Raw genomic sequence first — 14,860 nt, 5'->3', positions numbered from 1 at the left:
CACACTAACCCCTCACCGGGCTTTATTCTTCTGCATAGCACTTACTGTCCCCCGACACACGCCACGTGTATTTGCCCACTGGAAATCTCCCACAGAATATAAGCTCCATGGATACAGGGGCTGTAGTTGTCTTGTTTGCTCTACCCCTGGCAGCTACAACACTGCCTGACAGGAGTAAATGCTCAAGAAATGCAACTGAATGAATGGACAACCAACGATGGAACAATTTACATCCTCAGCCCAAGACCCCCTGAGGGTGGCACCTGGCTCATTCTGCTGGGGCTCTGGGATGCTCTGCCCTCAGACAGGTTATTCCCATGGTACCAAGAGGAAAACTGAGGTACCAAGGAGCTCGGCAGAACCAGGTGCAGATGGAACAAGTACCTACTCTCTACGTCTCCTGGTCTGGTCCCGAGTCTGTGCACAAAGAACAGTAACGCCCCCTGGAAGGGGCCCCATCCTAGAGGCCAGAGCTGTCACCAGCACAGGGCCTGCCTGTAGCCTGCTGATCTTAGGATGACACTCCCCATGAGCGACGTCAAGGTGTCCAGGCCTCTATCCCGCCAAGCAAGCGTCCCCTCTCCTTTCCCCTCCCCCACACTGGACTCCGTCCTCCGACAGGGAACTCTATCAGCTCCGTAAACTGAATGTCACATTCAGCTGGGGACCAAGGTGCTGAGACCCTCGGGTGAGTCACCTCACCACCTGGCCAAAAGGCTGATTTCAGCAAAAATTTCAGCTCTTGGTGCTAAGCCAGAAGAGTTCCCATTTATCTCTCTGAGGAAATCCCCTTGCAGCAGCCAGTGGCTCGGGAACCCATGTCCATGGCAGGCTGTTCTCAATGCCTGGACGCCATGGAAGTGTGCAGAAACTGCATTTAGGTTTTAAGAACCAGACACCAGAAGAAGGTGAAGGGTGGTGGGGGAGAGAGAACTCAAAACTTTCTGGTTTAACTGCTGGCTTGATCCTGTTTCAGGCCGGTGATGCCATCAGTAAATCAGGAAAGAAGATCTTTACTGCCTCTGCCCTGAAGGGAGACCTTGAGGGCCACGGGGAATAACCACCACCCCAGACCTCAGAGACAGATGTTCTCAGCTTCACCATGTCATTAGGATATTGTTATTATGAACACACATGGAGTCTATACACACACACGGTAAACTCACATATCTCCACCCAGCCATCTTCCATGCGTTTACATAATAACAACCTCCACTGGCACAACAGTCAGCCTGGGTCACTCAAGTACTTTACAAACAAGGCAGAAGTCATCTTGACACAGTTCAGGAGGGTGGAGATGGAGCAGATGGCATCACATCCTAATGGGAAACTGAGTCAAGGGGGGCACTGATAGGTGCCCCACGAGTGGAGCTGACAACTAAAATTTATTAAAACAACAATCATGAACTAGGCAAGGTGCTTCGCAGACACCGGCTTTTGAATGATCCAAATATTAGTTGAGACTATTATCTGTATAAACCGACCGAGTCTCAAAAAGATCAAGCAATTGCCCAAGTTTTCCTATTTGCTTATTCTTTGCATCTATGCTCTGTTACACCAAGCTGTCTTGGACTTGAACTGTTTCCTACAGCTGGCTCAGCCCCAAGGCCAAGGGTCCAGGGACCCAGGCTCCTTTCAAGGCTCAGCACCCCTCTGCTAGACCCTTGGTGACCCAAGACCTCAGTTGCTCCAGGACACCAGCAGCTCAGCTAATCAGAGACAGCTGGTTGGCAGTCCCAGCTCCTGTGGCTAGAACTAGAAGCCCCTCAGGATTCCATCCTCTAGGGAGACCAACAGACGTAGGCAGCCTGGAATAAGGGGGCTTGCTGTTGTTGCCTTTTTTCTCATAGGAAAAAAGTAACCATTAGGTAAATAAGCCGGGTGTTTCCCAGCTGATATGCTTGCTGCCTGGGCGAGGCGTTCTGGTGTCACTTGAGAGACAAAATTTGAAATCCCAGCACCAAGGTTTGGGGCTGTGGAACTTAAGGTAAGTCAATTAACCTCCGGCTTTTTTTGTCCTCACCTTCATGGAGATAACAGAGCCTCACTCCCAGGGTTGTAAAGAGATTTAAGGAGATACCGCATGTAAATCACTGGAACACAATAGTTGTTCAAGAACTAATGAATAATTATGTTGTCCACCCCCCCACCCCCGAGTTTTCCTGGGAAAGGTATTCAAACTTCACACTGCTGATGACAGACCCTTCTCGGAAGCTCCAGTCTTCCAGTATTCCACATAAATTTCTTCCTACACTAGAGTCAAGAGATCCAGGGGTTACTGTGCCCCGCCCCCATGACCTAACTTGCGCGGGGGTGGGGGGGTGGGGTCATTGGGGGACCAGCTGAGAACCGAACAGAATGGAATGGGCGCACCCACTCGAGATATCTTAACACTAAAACGTTGTTCTTCGCTTCGGGCGGATTACCTTACTCGATTAGACCACTGCATTTGTTCTATACCTCTGCAATTTCTCTTTCTGCATTAGTCGTTCAAGTGTATGAGAAATCTCTTAGAAAATACGAGTCACTACTTTCTCTCCAAGGGGCGGCGGTAAAGAAGGGGCTCTCCTGGCATTTTATGGAGCCACTAGGTGGGTTACAGGTGCGGTCACAGGGGAGCCCTCCCTTCTTGGCATGGGCTGGCCCCTTTCCCATGCTGCCTAGAACAGGCGCTAGGTCTCGCCCAGAGCTGGGTCTCCAGGCGTCTCGGGGACCGCAGCGCTCCTGCAGGCGTAGCCTTGACCTCCCTTTGCAGCCCTCGGGAGGGGGGAGGGAGGGTGGCTCGGCGGGAAAGCCGTGGAGCCCGGAGATCCAGGCCCCCACGCTGAAGAACAAACTCCACGTCCCGCGCGTCTCCCCCTGCACTCCGCCCGACGCTCCCGGCTTCGCGCACCGCGAGAACTTTAGCACCAGCGGCTTCCCGATCCCGGCCCGGAGCGCCCCCGCGCGCCCGGCCCCGGCGGCTCCCCAGGCCTGCCGCCGCACCGCTCTCCCTGCCCGGCGCGCACCTACCCAGTTGGCTGCAGTCGCCATCCGCTCGAACGAAGGGCGCTCCGGCGCGGGGCCGATTGCCGGGCCCCGCCGCGTCCGCACACCGCTCGCAGGCTGCGGGTCCCAGAGGTCGAGCCGGCCCGGCCCCCGCCCCGCTGAAAGGCGCCGGCTCGTCCTGCGCCGCGAGCTGGCGGACGCGCTCCCAGGTGCCCGAGTCGGCCGCCCGCATGCCGCGTGCCCGGGGGGCGCTGCCCGAGGCGGCGCTGGGGGCTCGGACCGCGGGCGCTGGGCTCACAGCCCCCGGGGCCACCGCCGCATCTGAGCGCAGCCAGGCTACGCCCCGGACTCCCGCCCGGCCGCCTGCGCGCGCCGGACCAGGGCTCTCCGTCCGGCCGGACGCCGGGCGGTGCGCGGCCGCCGCACGCGAGGAATTCGGCGGCGGAGCCTCACGTGGGAACGACTCTCACTCCCGCGGCTCCTCCTCCCGCTCCTTCCGGACTACAGAGGGCCGGCCGCCCGCCCCGCCCCGGCCCCGCCCGCGCCCCGCCCCGGCCCCGCCTCCCGGCCCCTGGGCAGCGCCTGGACTCGCCCGAACGCCTCGGGGAGCGAGCGCTGAGTCGGTCCATTGTGCGCCGGGCCCTGGCCACTCGGTGCATCCCCAACACGGTCATTCCTGGAGAAACTGAGGGTCAGAAAGATGGCCAGTGTCACAGGGGTCGGAAGTGACAGGTCTCGGAAAGCCCCAAGTGAGTACATCAAGGGATGGCTGGCACCCCAGTTTGCTTATCTATCTCCACTCTTCTGACAACCCTTGTGACAACCTGGCTGAAGAGCTGAAGTCCCAGTAACTGGCAGGGAGAGGGCAGGAAGAGTCGGCAGGCAAAAGGGTGAGAGCCACACACCTGTACTGTGTACACAGTCATTCTTTAAGTGAATATGATGCTGAGGGCATTCACTTTGCAAGTGAGGAAGAAAGCTGACATGGCCCATATCCATGAGGAGGCTGTCATCTGGTGTGTGTGGGAGGATTGTGTCTGCACTTCACTTCCCCGAGCCTCAGTTTCCCCATCTATAAAATGGGGCAACAGTAATTACGATCTCCCCTCTAAGGCAGCCATGTGGCAGGAGAGGTGATTCCCAGGGTATCACCTCTTGGGAGTGGGTGGAGGCCAATCACAAGGCCCGCCAAGCCCTGTAGGGGGTGGCACCTTGGAGGGTCTGCAAATCGGAACTCACTCACTGGAGTGGATGCTTCAGTGGCTGGCAGTTTTCACTCGCTGTCAAGTGAGTTGCATCTCTGAACCCCCTTTGATCTGGGGATTATGGTGATGTTTAGAAGGCCTAATTATCTCCCCACAGCCCCAGAAGGCAGGTCTGGCTCCCCTCCACCCCCACTGTACACATGGGGAGCCAAGGCTGCATGGCCAGGTGAGGAGGCACACACTCTTCGTGGCGCCCCCAGCCTCCCCTTCCAGGTAGCATGCACCCCACCCTTCCCAGGCCTTGTTCGGTAACCTCTGGCTCCCGCTGGCCCAGGCTGGAGCTCTGGGAATTTCTAGGTCACTGGCATATGGCTCTCCAACAAGCGGTGGGAACTGAATTACTTTCCCCACCAGGTCTCTAACGCCTTTCACTTTGTCACTTAACTGTCTGTGGGTAAGGAGCCCCGCCTGTCAGCAAGCTCTGTGGTCTGGCCACCATCCATCATGGCCTTCCCAGCTTCCACCCCCACATTTTCCTTACCCTCCCAATGACTGGGAAACTAGCCCAGCTGTGGAGGTCCACAGGGCTGCCTCAAACTCCCTTCCCCTCTCTAACTGGAACCGGACTACTCAGTGGAGGGCTGACTGGGGCACCAAATGCTGACGGTGCTCCCAGCTGGGGAAGAAAACTCTCTATAGGGTTAAACACCCACACCACTCTGGGGGAAGGAAACTGATCCCACAGAAAGTGAGAGGAGACACAGAATCCCCAAGTCCCCTGCCTCTGCTGGGATAACAGGCAGAACAGAACAAAAGAAAGATTGCTCTGAGCCCTGGTGGGTGGAGAAGCTGGGATTGCCCTTGTATTCTGGAGACGTCTGGTTCAGGAGTCTGTTTCTATGTCTTCAGGGACCCAACTGGGGACATGAATGAGTGAGGTAGGCTGTGTGGGGACCGCTGTGGTTCATTTCGTAAGAGCATTTAGGCTGTGTTCTTTTGACTCAGACATCCTTTGCATATTAAATGTGTAGGAAGGCTCTTCAGTTCCACAAAGAAACACTCTTTTCCATATGTCTTGGAATACATGGAGCTCTTGGTTGACCTTCTATTTTCTCACTTTTGATAGAGAGACACGCACTTTCCTCCCAACTTCATGCCAAGAACACAGCAGCACCGGCATGGAGATGTACACTTGTCACTTGGATGCTGTGTCAGGGAGACTTTAGGGAGTGGTGGGGACTGTGGCAAACAAGACGCCACCAGCTGCTGAAGAGGTAAGCAGTAGATTGTTGTCATGCAGACATGCGGCTGTAGTGTTACCCGAGGTTCTCTTCTATTTTTTAGAGCTACTAGGAATATGAATTTTTAAGTGAAATCTAAGTTTCAAATATTGGCAGCTGTTTGAAACTTAAGAAGAAAGAGGGCAGGAAAAAGGAGAGGGAGGAGGAAGAACAGCAAAGTAAATATGTCTAGAAGTTTCTATCTAGCCCACTGGCCACCAGTCCTAATTTCACTGCTACCCTTGTTGGTCCCTGCTGCAACCTCTCAGAAATCTGCACACGCTTTCTAGTACTTGCATTTCAACAATCCAAGCCCAAGCCGTTTCTCATGCCCACAGCCCCGGTGAATTTCTATGGGTCTGCTTACTCAGCAAAGATTGGCCTGGCTGTGTTATTGTCGCCCCACACTCAGGACCAGGACATAATCAAGCGGTGGGGCCCATCTTCCCTAGCGTTCAGGGGGCTCTCAGACTGCCCAGGCCTCCCCCAGTCAGTTTCAGCCTCTCCATCTCTCTGCTCACAACTCTGCTCGCAGGCAAAACTCTGGGAGCAGCGGCAGCCTGCAGTCTTCCAGAAAACCATCTGCCTTGGGGGTGCTGGGTGGGGAGGAGGTATTTCTTCCTTGAGGTATGTTTCTGATTATGAGGACACTCTGGGCCCAGGAGGCGTTTCTGTTTGGTTTTATAACAGGAGATCCAGGAGTCAAGAAGTGACAACCCATTTTCTGCCCGAGCACCTTGGCAGGCCCCTCCAGGAAGGATAACGCGGGGTGGGTTTTATTGGAGGCCCCAAAACCGGGCCAGCTTCTGAGCGTGCAACCTTCCCAGAAGGGCCCTATGCTTGGAGGTAATGCTCTGCTGTCATTGCCTTGAAATTCTTAATTATTTTGGAACTCAGGGCCTCGCACATTCATTTTGCAAATTATGTAGCTGGTCCTACTCCCAGATGATTTTCCCAGCCTCCCTGGGGGATGCTGGGACTCGATGTTGGAGACAGCTGGGCCTGAGACTTGGCTCACTCTGTCCTCCAAGCCTCTGCAAGGCAGCAGGCAGGGAGGGTTTGGGGGTGGGGAAAGGCTGCAGGAACTGTTCCCATCCAGTCCTCTGGACACCTCAGTAAGGAGCAGAGGCTTAGTGGGAAATTGGGGGGTAGGGAGGGGAAGTGGGTGGTCAAGCCAAAGGGTGGGGAGGCTGCTTGGGTTCTGAGCTTTGAGGTGAGTCAATGTCTCCATGACCCTGACCTCAGGCTGACAGGAAACACAAAGCAGTCTGTGGACAGGGACACCAGGGGTCAGTGCAGTTACCATTCACAGTGTCCCCTCATTCCTAAGGGAACTTCCTTTAGATTGCAGGAGAAAATGACAAGAAATATTTGGCTTAAGGAACAAAACCCAGAAACATTGCATTATAGGACCCTACTATATTTGGTATCTACTTGCAGATGAATGTTTGAGCCCACTGGAATTTTTCAGGTATTTGTTTTTTCCTTGGCTGTGGTTTTAGTATTTGTAGAAGAAGTTTTACTGAGATCTTTCAGCCAACATTATTGTACTGTCTTCAACACCTGGAGTGAAGAGAAGGCAGCAGCTCTGAGTTCCTAGGAATAGGCACAGTTTCGCGGAATATCCTCGTGAACTCCTGGCAACAATTCCCGGGAGTCTGGAGACCTCAACAGCAATGCCAGGTCCCCCCCAGCTGTGTGTGACCATGGGACAGGGTCTTTCTGTCAATGCATCCGTGCACCCTCACCGGCAAAAGCAAAATGAAGGGCTGGGTCCGTGGGGGTGAGGAGGCCTTTCCCAGCTCTGCCCACTATGGTTGGGTCAGTCTTTTCCATCCTTCTTATAGTTGTTGTGTGGGTATATTTTGTGTGTGTTGCTAATCGTGACAGCAAGTGTATTAGTTACCTATTGCTATGTATCAAATCACCCTCAAACTCAGGGGCTTAAAACCAACAACATTCATTATCTCTCAGTGTCTGTGGGTCAGGAATCCAGGATGGCTGGTTAGGCTGTAGTCAAGGCGTCAGCCAGAGCACAGTCAACTCAAGGCTCAAATCAGGGAGGGTCTACTCCCCAGCTCACTCCCGTGGCTCTTGGTAAGATTCAGTTCCTCGTGGGGTGTTGCACTGAGAACCTCAGCTGCTCACAGGCTGTTGGAGGCTGCCCTCAGTTCCTTGCCATAGATCTATAGCTCTACTCCCAGAATGGCAGCTTGCTTCCCCCAGAGGGCTCTGGGAAGGAGCAAGAGACGGTGTGCACAGATGCAAGCCACTGTCTCTTTGTAACCTATCTTGGAAATGACATCCATCACCTTGCACCCATTCTGTTCCTTAGAAGTGAGTCACTAGGTCCGGCCCACATGTGGTGGGAGAGATTATAAGGTGTGAGTACCAGGAGGTAGGGATTGCTGAGGGCCAGGTGGAGGCTGCCTGTCCCAGGAGGCTGGGGACACATTCTATGGAGGCAGAGGGACCAGGGCTCAAATCTTGGCTCTAACACTCACTAGTATATGATCTTGGACAAATGATTTCGGCCCTCAGGCGCGCTTCATCTGTAAAACGCAGATGATGAAGGCTACCGGCTCAGAGGGTGGTGGTGGCAGGTTTCAATGACAAGAGGCATGTGCAGAGCTCGGAATGGTGCCTGGCACAGGGTAAACCCTCAGAAAAAGGCTTGAGGGACACTTCTGGAGGAGGCCTGAGTGACAGGCCCATGGCTTCCAAGCCGGACAAGTACTTCCGTCTATCCCCATGGATGTCTGCGGCCTTCAGTCCATTCCTGGGGACACCAAAGTCCTTGGAAGTGCTTTGGCAGGCCCTGGGATGGCTTTGTGGCTGAGGCTGATCTTCCCTTGGCCATTGCAGTGGGGTTCTGGGGCACAGGTGCAGTGGGGAGGATTAGACCAGGATTTTCCTCCAAACGCGCACTTATGAGTATACCTTTGCCCTGGGGGGCAGAGGATTTTATCCAAGGTCCATCCTGCCATCTGTCTTGGCAAGGCCTTCCTGGCTGGAGACTTTTGTGTGCCTGTCACAGGCTCACCGGTACTCTGGCGAAGATCCTGACTAAGACGCTGACCCCCTCTGGGGGCTTCCAGAGGACCTGCCCTGCAGGCAGAGGATTAGCCCAGAGCCCAGCATTGAAGCATTTTCACAGAGTGCAGCTGGCCTCTGAGCCCTGCCTCTCATACTGTCTTGGGTCCCAAGGTAGATTCGCAATTGCAACAAAGCAAAAAAGTCCTTCCTTATCCAGGGGCAGCATCTCTCCTGTCTCCTTTAAACCCCTTTCTGGGGAGTTCATGTCAAGCAGGGAGTTAAAATGTTGCAGCTCATTCAGAATAAAAACAGTAACATCAAAAATACTACCACTTATAATAATACTGACAAACATTTACATAGCATTTACTATATTGATTTACACATTCATTTAATCCAACAACCCTGAGTGGTACATGTCCTTTTATTATCACTTGCATTTTACAGATGAGGAAACAGACACAGAGAAGTCAAGTCACTGACCCAAAGGCGTCATGCAGGCAGGACTCAAGCTTGTGTAGTCTGGCTGCAGAGTCCATACTAATAACCACGAAGCTACCTTGGCAGCAGGTGTCATTGACCTAGCACTCCCTTTGCCCCAGGGACTGTCCTTTCTAGCTCATTCAATCCTCCAAACCACCCTAACCCCATGTCCCAGATGAGAAAACTGGGGTTTAGGGAGCCAAGGGGCTTACCCAAGATGATGTGGCTGATAAAGTAGGGTTGGGAGTCTAACACTCAGAAGGGACGGGAAATGCCTCACATCGGGATTACAAGAATGTCTGCCTGTGGGCAGAGTGGAATAAGCCAATCCGGTTTTCATTATTTTCTAAAGACGGGACTCAGAGAAACCGCAGAGGGCAGCTGGGGAGGATGGGTCCTCTGCTGCCCCCAGTGGCCACTGATGGTACTTCACCTTCCCCTACCGGGGTCCTTTAACCCTGGGGTTGGTGGCTTCTGGGAATGGGACCTCTATGCCCATCACTGCAATTTTGAGACCCTGTGTTTTCACTTCCTATATGAGCTTGAAGAGACCCAGAAGTCCATGGGCCAGTGAATATCCAAGATAAGAATAACAGTTACTATTTACTGAGCACCTCTACCTCCGTGACAGGTACTCTGCTAGGTACCTGTTACTTAAATGTTATCATCTGATTCATCAATGCACAGAGATGGCGCCATCATCATTAAGAGTTATTAGTAATATTGGGTAGAGCACTTTACGCATATTGCTCATTTTAATCCCCACGACACAAGTACTATCACTGTCTTCACTTTATCAATGAGGAAACAAGCCGAGCGTTAGTAGGGTTGCCTGACAGTATACAGTGGTGCCAGGATTCAGATGCAGGCACTTCTGGCTCCAGAGCCTATTCTCTTAATTATTATGCCATTGCTGTTTATCATTCTAACAATTAGTATTAGAATGTGTTTGCGGCTGATGAAACCGAGACTTGGAGAGGTAAAACGGTTTGTCTAAGATCACGCAGCTGGTAAGTTTAGACGCAGTACTTCACGTCAGACTTCATTTATTCATTCCTTGACTCAACAAATCCTGATTTATGCACCAACCACGTGCGAGGCGCTGTACTGGGCTTCAGAGGCAAACCAGTGTGCAGTCTTTGTGCCAGCATGTGAGACAAAGAGGGCCCAAGGCAGGCCCCTGGGAAATACTGGCAGTTTCTCTAAAGGAGAAACTATTTCCAGCACTCTCCCGTGCCTCCCTGCTGTCCCTGTCCCCCTTGCCACCCTCACCCCAGGACCAGGAAGGGTCTCGATTCCTCACTCCCCTCTCTCCCAACCCCATCTCCACTGCCATTACCTACAGGATGGTCGGTGGCATGGAGTTCTACACTTTTTTTCCTGCAACTGCCCTTTACTTACTAGGGAAGTTGGGCAAGTCAGGCCACCTTCCTGGGGCCTCAGTTTCCCCACCTGTGAAATGGGCGTAAAGAATACTTGCCTATCTCCGCAAGATTGTTCTGTGAGGAACAAAGGAGACCATAGGTGGGAAGGCCCATGTAACTGCAGAGGGCCAGACAGCCAGACAAGCTGGCATCGCTGCCTGTTCAGTAATGGAGAGCCATTTGCTTCTTTGCCAGTTTGTACTCGGCCTCTGCTGCGAGTCCACTCCTGTCCCCGATCCTGTGAGGAGAGGCAACAGAACCCCAGTGTGTCGGAAGCGCACAGTTCACCCGGATGTTAAGATGAGAAAGGGGAACTGCTGTCAGATATGTGACTTTGATTATACTCTCCATGCCATAGATGCCTTATCGTTGGGACTGTAGTGAGATGCTCCCACTCACCTCCCCAAGGAAACAAAATAGTCCCAAAGACCAGGCTTGCGCCCTGCTTCAAGATTCTTGCATGCAGGGTGAGTGCTGAGGCCCAGAGATGCTGGCTGGCTTGTCCCTTCAAGGCTTAAAGTGCCCATCTCTCCTAGAGCAACTCAGTTCTCAGTGGGTACAAGCAAGTTGGAACCACGGGGCCAGAACCCTGTGCAAGGGCCTGGGCCTTTCATATGAAGACCCCTGAGCTACCTGCAAATAGTAAGTAGTACCTCAACACTGAGATGGTTTCGTTATTCAAAGATAAAGCTGGCTTCTCCTTCTGAGAAAAAGAAGCCCAGAGAGGCTCAGACACTTGCCCAGGGCACACAGCAAATCAGGGGCCCGGACTGACTTCCCTCAGCCCTAGAGCAGCGGTTCTCAAAGTGTGGCCCTGCACCAGCTGCCTCAGCATCATCTCGGTTCATTTCTGAGAAATGTAAATTTTCTGCCCCACCCCAAATCTCCTGAGTGGGAAACGCAGGGGGTGGGTATGACAGTCTGTTGTAACATCCCTCAAGGTACCCCTGATGCTGACAAAGTTGAGAGCCCCTGAAGGGCTGCTAAGTCTTCATGCCCTTCTGCGTAGGAGAAAAGAGGCAGTGGAGCATAGCAAGGTCATTTTCTCAGTGGCCGTGGTGTCATAGTTACATAACCGCCCCTCCCCCACCACGATGGCTTTCCGCACCCAGAGTCCAAGCTCTGGGGCCCTCCCTTGTCAGGAGGCCACCTGCTTGGGCTCCAGGAGGCCTGTCTGCACATGCCCACGGCGGCTTTCCTATAATTACGGGCTTTACCTGCCTGCCCGCCCACCAGAACTTGGCTCGTCAGCCAGAGGGACTCTGGCTTCTCCAACTTTGAAGACAGAACCCGCAGGCCTCCGTCACACCACAGAAACAGACAGGGGGTTCCGTGGCTGCAAGGCCCCCAGCAAACAGACCTGACTTGGCCCCCAGCTGTCTCAGTGTGGGCCAAGCCTGAGGAAGAATGCAGAATGTTCTGTACTGTACATGCATATCAGGAAGTAACCCAAAGCCCCGGTCTTCTGTTCTCAGGGCAGAAGTCTGCAACGGCGCCTAGTCCCAGCGGGACTAATTAGAATTTGTTCTAAATCCTTCTTTTCTCAGAACTGTCCTTTAAATATCTTTGGAACTGGTTTTAGGAGGCAGATTTGTCAAACAGATACGTAGGAAGGACTGGCACCTTCCCCCTGAAGTTTCTCATTACAACAAACAAGCAAAAATCTGTTTTGCTAACTAGGAAAGAAGCTCTTTCTTGGTTTTCAAGACCTGAACTTTGAAAGTGGATTGTTTCTCCCAAATCAGGGGCTCCATGGAGGGACACCCAGAGATTTCTGGGGTGAAGGACAGCCCCATGAGCTGCTGGGTGGGCCTCACCTTACCCGCCCTGTAAATTCAAAGCAGGGATGGGTCTTAAACTGATAGATGCCCATGGTGCCGGGCACACAGCAAGCACACAGCAAGTACACAGTCCAATGTGTGGATCAATAGCAAGGTCCTGAGTTCTGGCTCAGGGCTGCCCTGCTGCCCTGCGCTAAACTTAAGAAGCCCCTTCCCATTTCTCCTAAGAAAAGAGTCCCAGGTCTTAATCAATAACAGTAGCTACTATTTACTGCGGGTCCAGGGGTATGGCAGGCCCTCTGGTGGCATCGTCTTGTTCAGTCACTCAACTGCCCTGTGAGAGAGGAGGGTACTGTTGTTATACCCATTTTAAGCAGAGTAAACTGAGGGTAAGAGAAGGGAGCAGAGGTTGCAAACTGGTGGCCCTAGACCCAAACGTGGTTTGTGAATATATTTTATTCTCCTAGCACTCTATGGACAAACGTTTAAAAACCTAATTGCCAACATTTTAAAATTAGGATAATTTATACCAAAAAAATTCAGATATTTACCTTTATTTTGCGAAAATCAGGAGGTCTGGTAATAGTGACCCTCCATTCCATCCCACATGGTAACAGTGCGTCACCCACCCCTGACCCCTGTCATCCCCGCTGTTCCCTATTGCCTTACTCCTGCCCCCCTCACTCACGTAAGTGACCCACCTGGGGGCTCCAGATAGAGAGTTCACCACCACTGGTCTTAGGCCACAGTTAGTGACAAGCAAAGTCAGTGCTTGTCCTGGTTCCGTCTGTCTGTCTGTCTGTCTCTCTTGTACACCTCACCAGCGTCCACTCCCAGGAGATCCAAATGTGTTAGGTCAAAAGGAACCCTAGACAGGGAATCAGGAGATATGAGTGTTTGTTCTATTGGCTGGATGACCGTGGGCAGACCCTTTGCCCTCCCTGGGCCTCAGTTTCCCCATCTACGCAATTAGGAGGTTGGATACAAAGTTCTCTCAGACACCTTCCACTCCTATCAGACTAACAGACTCCTTGTAGCCACAGAGCCTGTTGGGAAACTGTCCCAGGGGTTGCAGCCAGGCCAGGTGCTAGCTTGCCCACCTGAGCCCCACTGGGGCCATGAGCACCTCCTAGAAGGGGGACAGTCTCAGGAGCCCAGAGCTTTGCCACCAGCACCATCAGAGGCCAACGGGCTGACCCTTCCCAGTGACAAGAGGGTAGGTTCCACCCTTGGAGCGGCCTCGAGAACCAATAACCTCATCGCACAGTGGAGAGAGACCACCCGGGCTGACGCAGACTCCCCGCTCTGAAATGCAGGATGCCTGAGCTGGGAGGTGGAGCTTGTCCCTGCCCAGGCCAGTCTGAGGACAAGGAGGCCCGCTGGGCACCGGGCAAGCCAAGTCAGGGCTCTGTGCTGCCAAAGGGAAATGCTCGTTCACGTCCCAGGAGCAGAGAACATGCATTCAACCCCTTTCTCTTTCTTCATCCTACAAACATTGGACGGAGGAGCCCACAGTGGGGAATGATTGCTCAAGGTCACACAGCAAATCAATGCCAGAGCTGGCACAAGCTCAGCCTTCTTAATCCTCTTCCTGGGGTACTTCCCATATTCTCTCTCCCCTGGGAATTTAGAACCACCCCACTACTTGGACTTGGGCCTCTGAAGGGGGTTGGAGTGGCCCACCTGGGCCGGGCCTGTCGTCCAGAGCTCTAGCTCGGGGTTTGTGCATCGTGGCTAAGACAAAAATGATCGCGGAGAGAATGGGCATCTGTGGGCTCCGGAACGGCGTGAGCAGCCCAAAGCTTCTAGGATAAAAGCTTGGTCTACAGGAAAGGTTGCAAAACTGGCAGCCAGCAGCCCACATTTGGCTCACAGACATATTTTGTTTTTCCCACAATGTTCTTAAAAAATGCACATTAGTTGCCAACTTTTAAGAATCAGGGGATTTCACATAAAAGACAGGGTTTCTGGCTTCTCTTGAAGAGTTTCAAGATCTGGCAAAAGCTGGACCTCATTTCTACCTGGCAATGACTGGCAGGAACTAGGCCTGCTCCCTCTCACTGACCAGGTGGCCTCTCACTGGCCACCTTTCCTGGTCTGTGTGAGCCCCTTGCATACAGTGCTGGGGATTTCAAAACCCTCTCTGCAGAAGTCACCCCCTCTCTCATCCTGGTCATCCTGGGGAAATTCTGGTTTTTAGTGGTTCTCAACCTGTGGCAGTTTTGTCCCCCAGGGGTCATTTGGCCACGTCTGGAGACATTTTTGGTTGTTACCACTGGGGAGGGAGGTTACTACCAGCACCCTGTGGGTAGAGGCCAGGGATGCTGTAACCTTCCTACATTGCACAGAACAGCCCCCCAGCAAAGGACTATCCGGCCCCAAATGTCAGTAGTGCCAAGGTTGAGAAACCCTGAGCTGAATCAAGAGACGGCAAGAGCTCCAGGTCAGGGGCAAGATCCTGAGAGGGAGGGTCACACATGCCAGCGAGGGCCCAGGCCAGCCCTGCAGACTAAGTCCTTTGCTGTAATCGCCAAGAGCCTGAAGCACACACTTATGGCACTGAGGGGAAAGCAGATGTCAGGACAGCCACTCATGATTCAAGTTCCATAATGAGTGTTAGAAGTGGGGACCACAGGAATGCAGAGGTGGGGGGGCTCCTGAGC

The 14,860-nt window shown here is 53.1% G+C and overlaps 1 protein-coding gene across 8 annotated transcripts in view; it reads right to left on the bottom strand.

The window, feature by feature from the left end:
• Positions 1 to 14,860, bottom strand: part of KAZN (kazrin, periplakin interacting protein) — a 1,016,124-nt gene that overhangs the window by 156,001 nt on the left and 845,263 nt on the right. Inside the window, exon 1 of one of the 8 annotated variants that reach the window (XM_088790135.1) lies at positions 3,013 to 3,475. The exons of 6 other annotated variants lie outside the window; for them this stretch is intronic. In XM_088790135.1, coding sequence (XP_088646261.1) covers positions 3,013 to 3,220 — 208 coding nt within the window. In that variant the 5' untranslated portion in view covers positions 3,221 to 3,475. Of the gene's footprint in view, positions 1 to 3,012; positions 3,476 to 14,860 lie in introns of those variants that run through there. One more of the 8 variants, XM_088790137.1, reaches the window with a different exon arrangement.

The sequence above is a fragment of the Rhinolophus sinicus genome, chromosome 14 (genome assembly GCF_057876585.1).
Source record: "Rhinolophus sinicus isolate RSI-liver-muscle chromosome 14, RSI-T2T, whole genome shotgun sequence".
Taxonomy (NCBI): Eukaryota; Metazoa; Chordata; class Mammalia; order Chiroptera; family Rhinolophidae; genus Rhinolophus; species Rhinolophus sinicus.
This window is presented reverse-complemented; position numbering and strand designations above follow the sequence as displayed.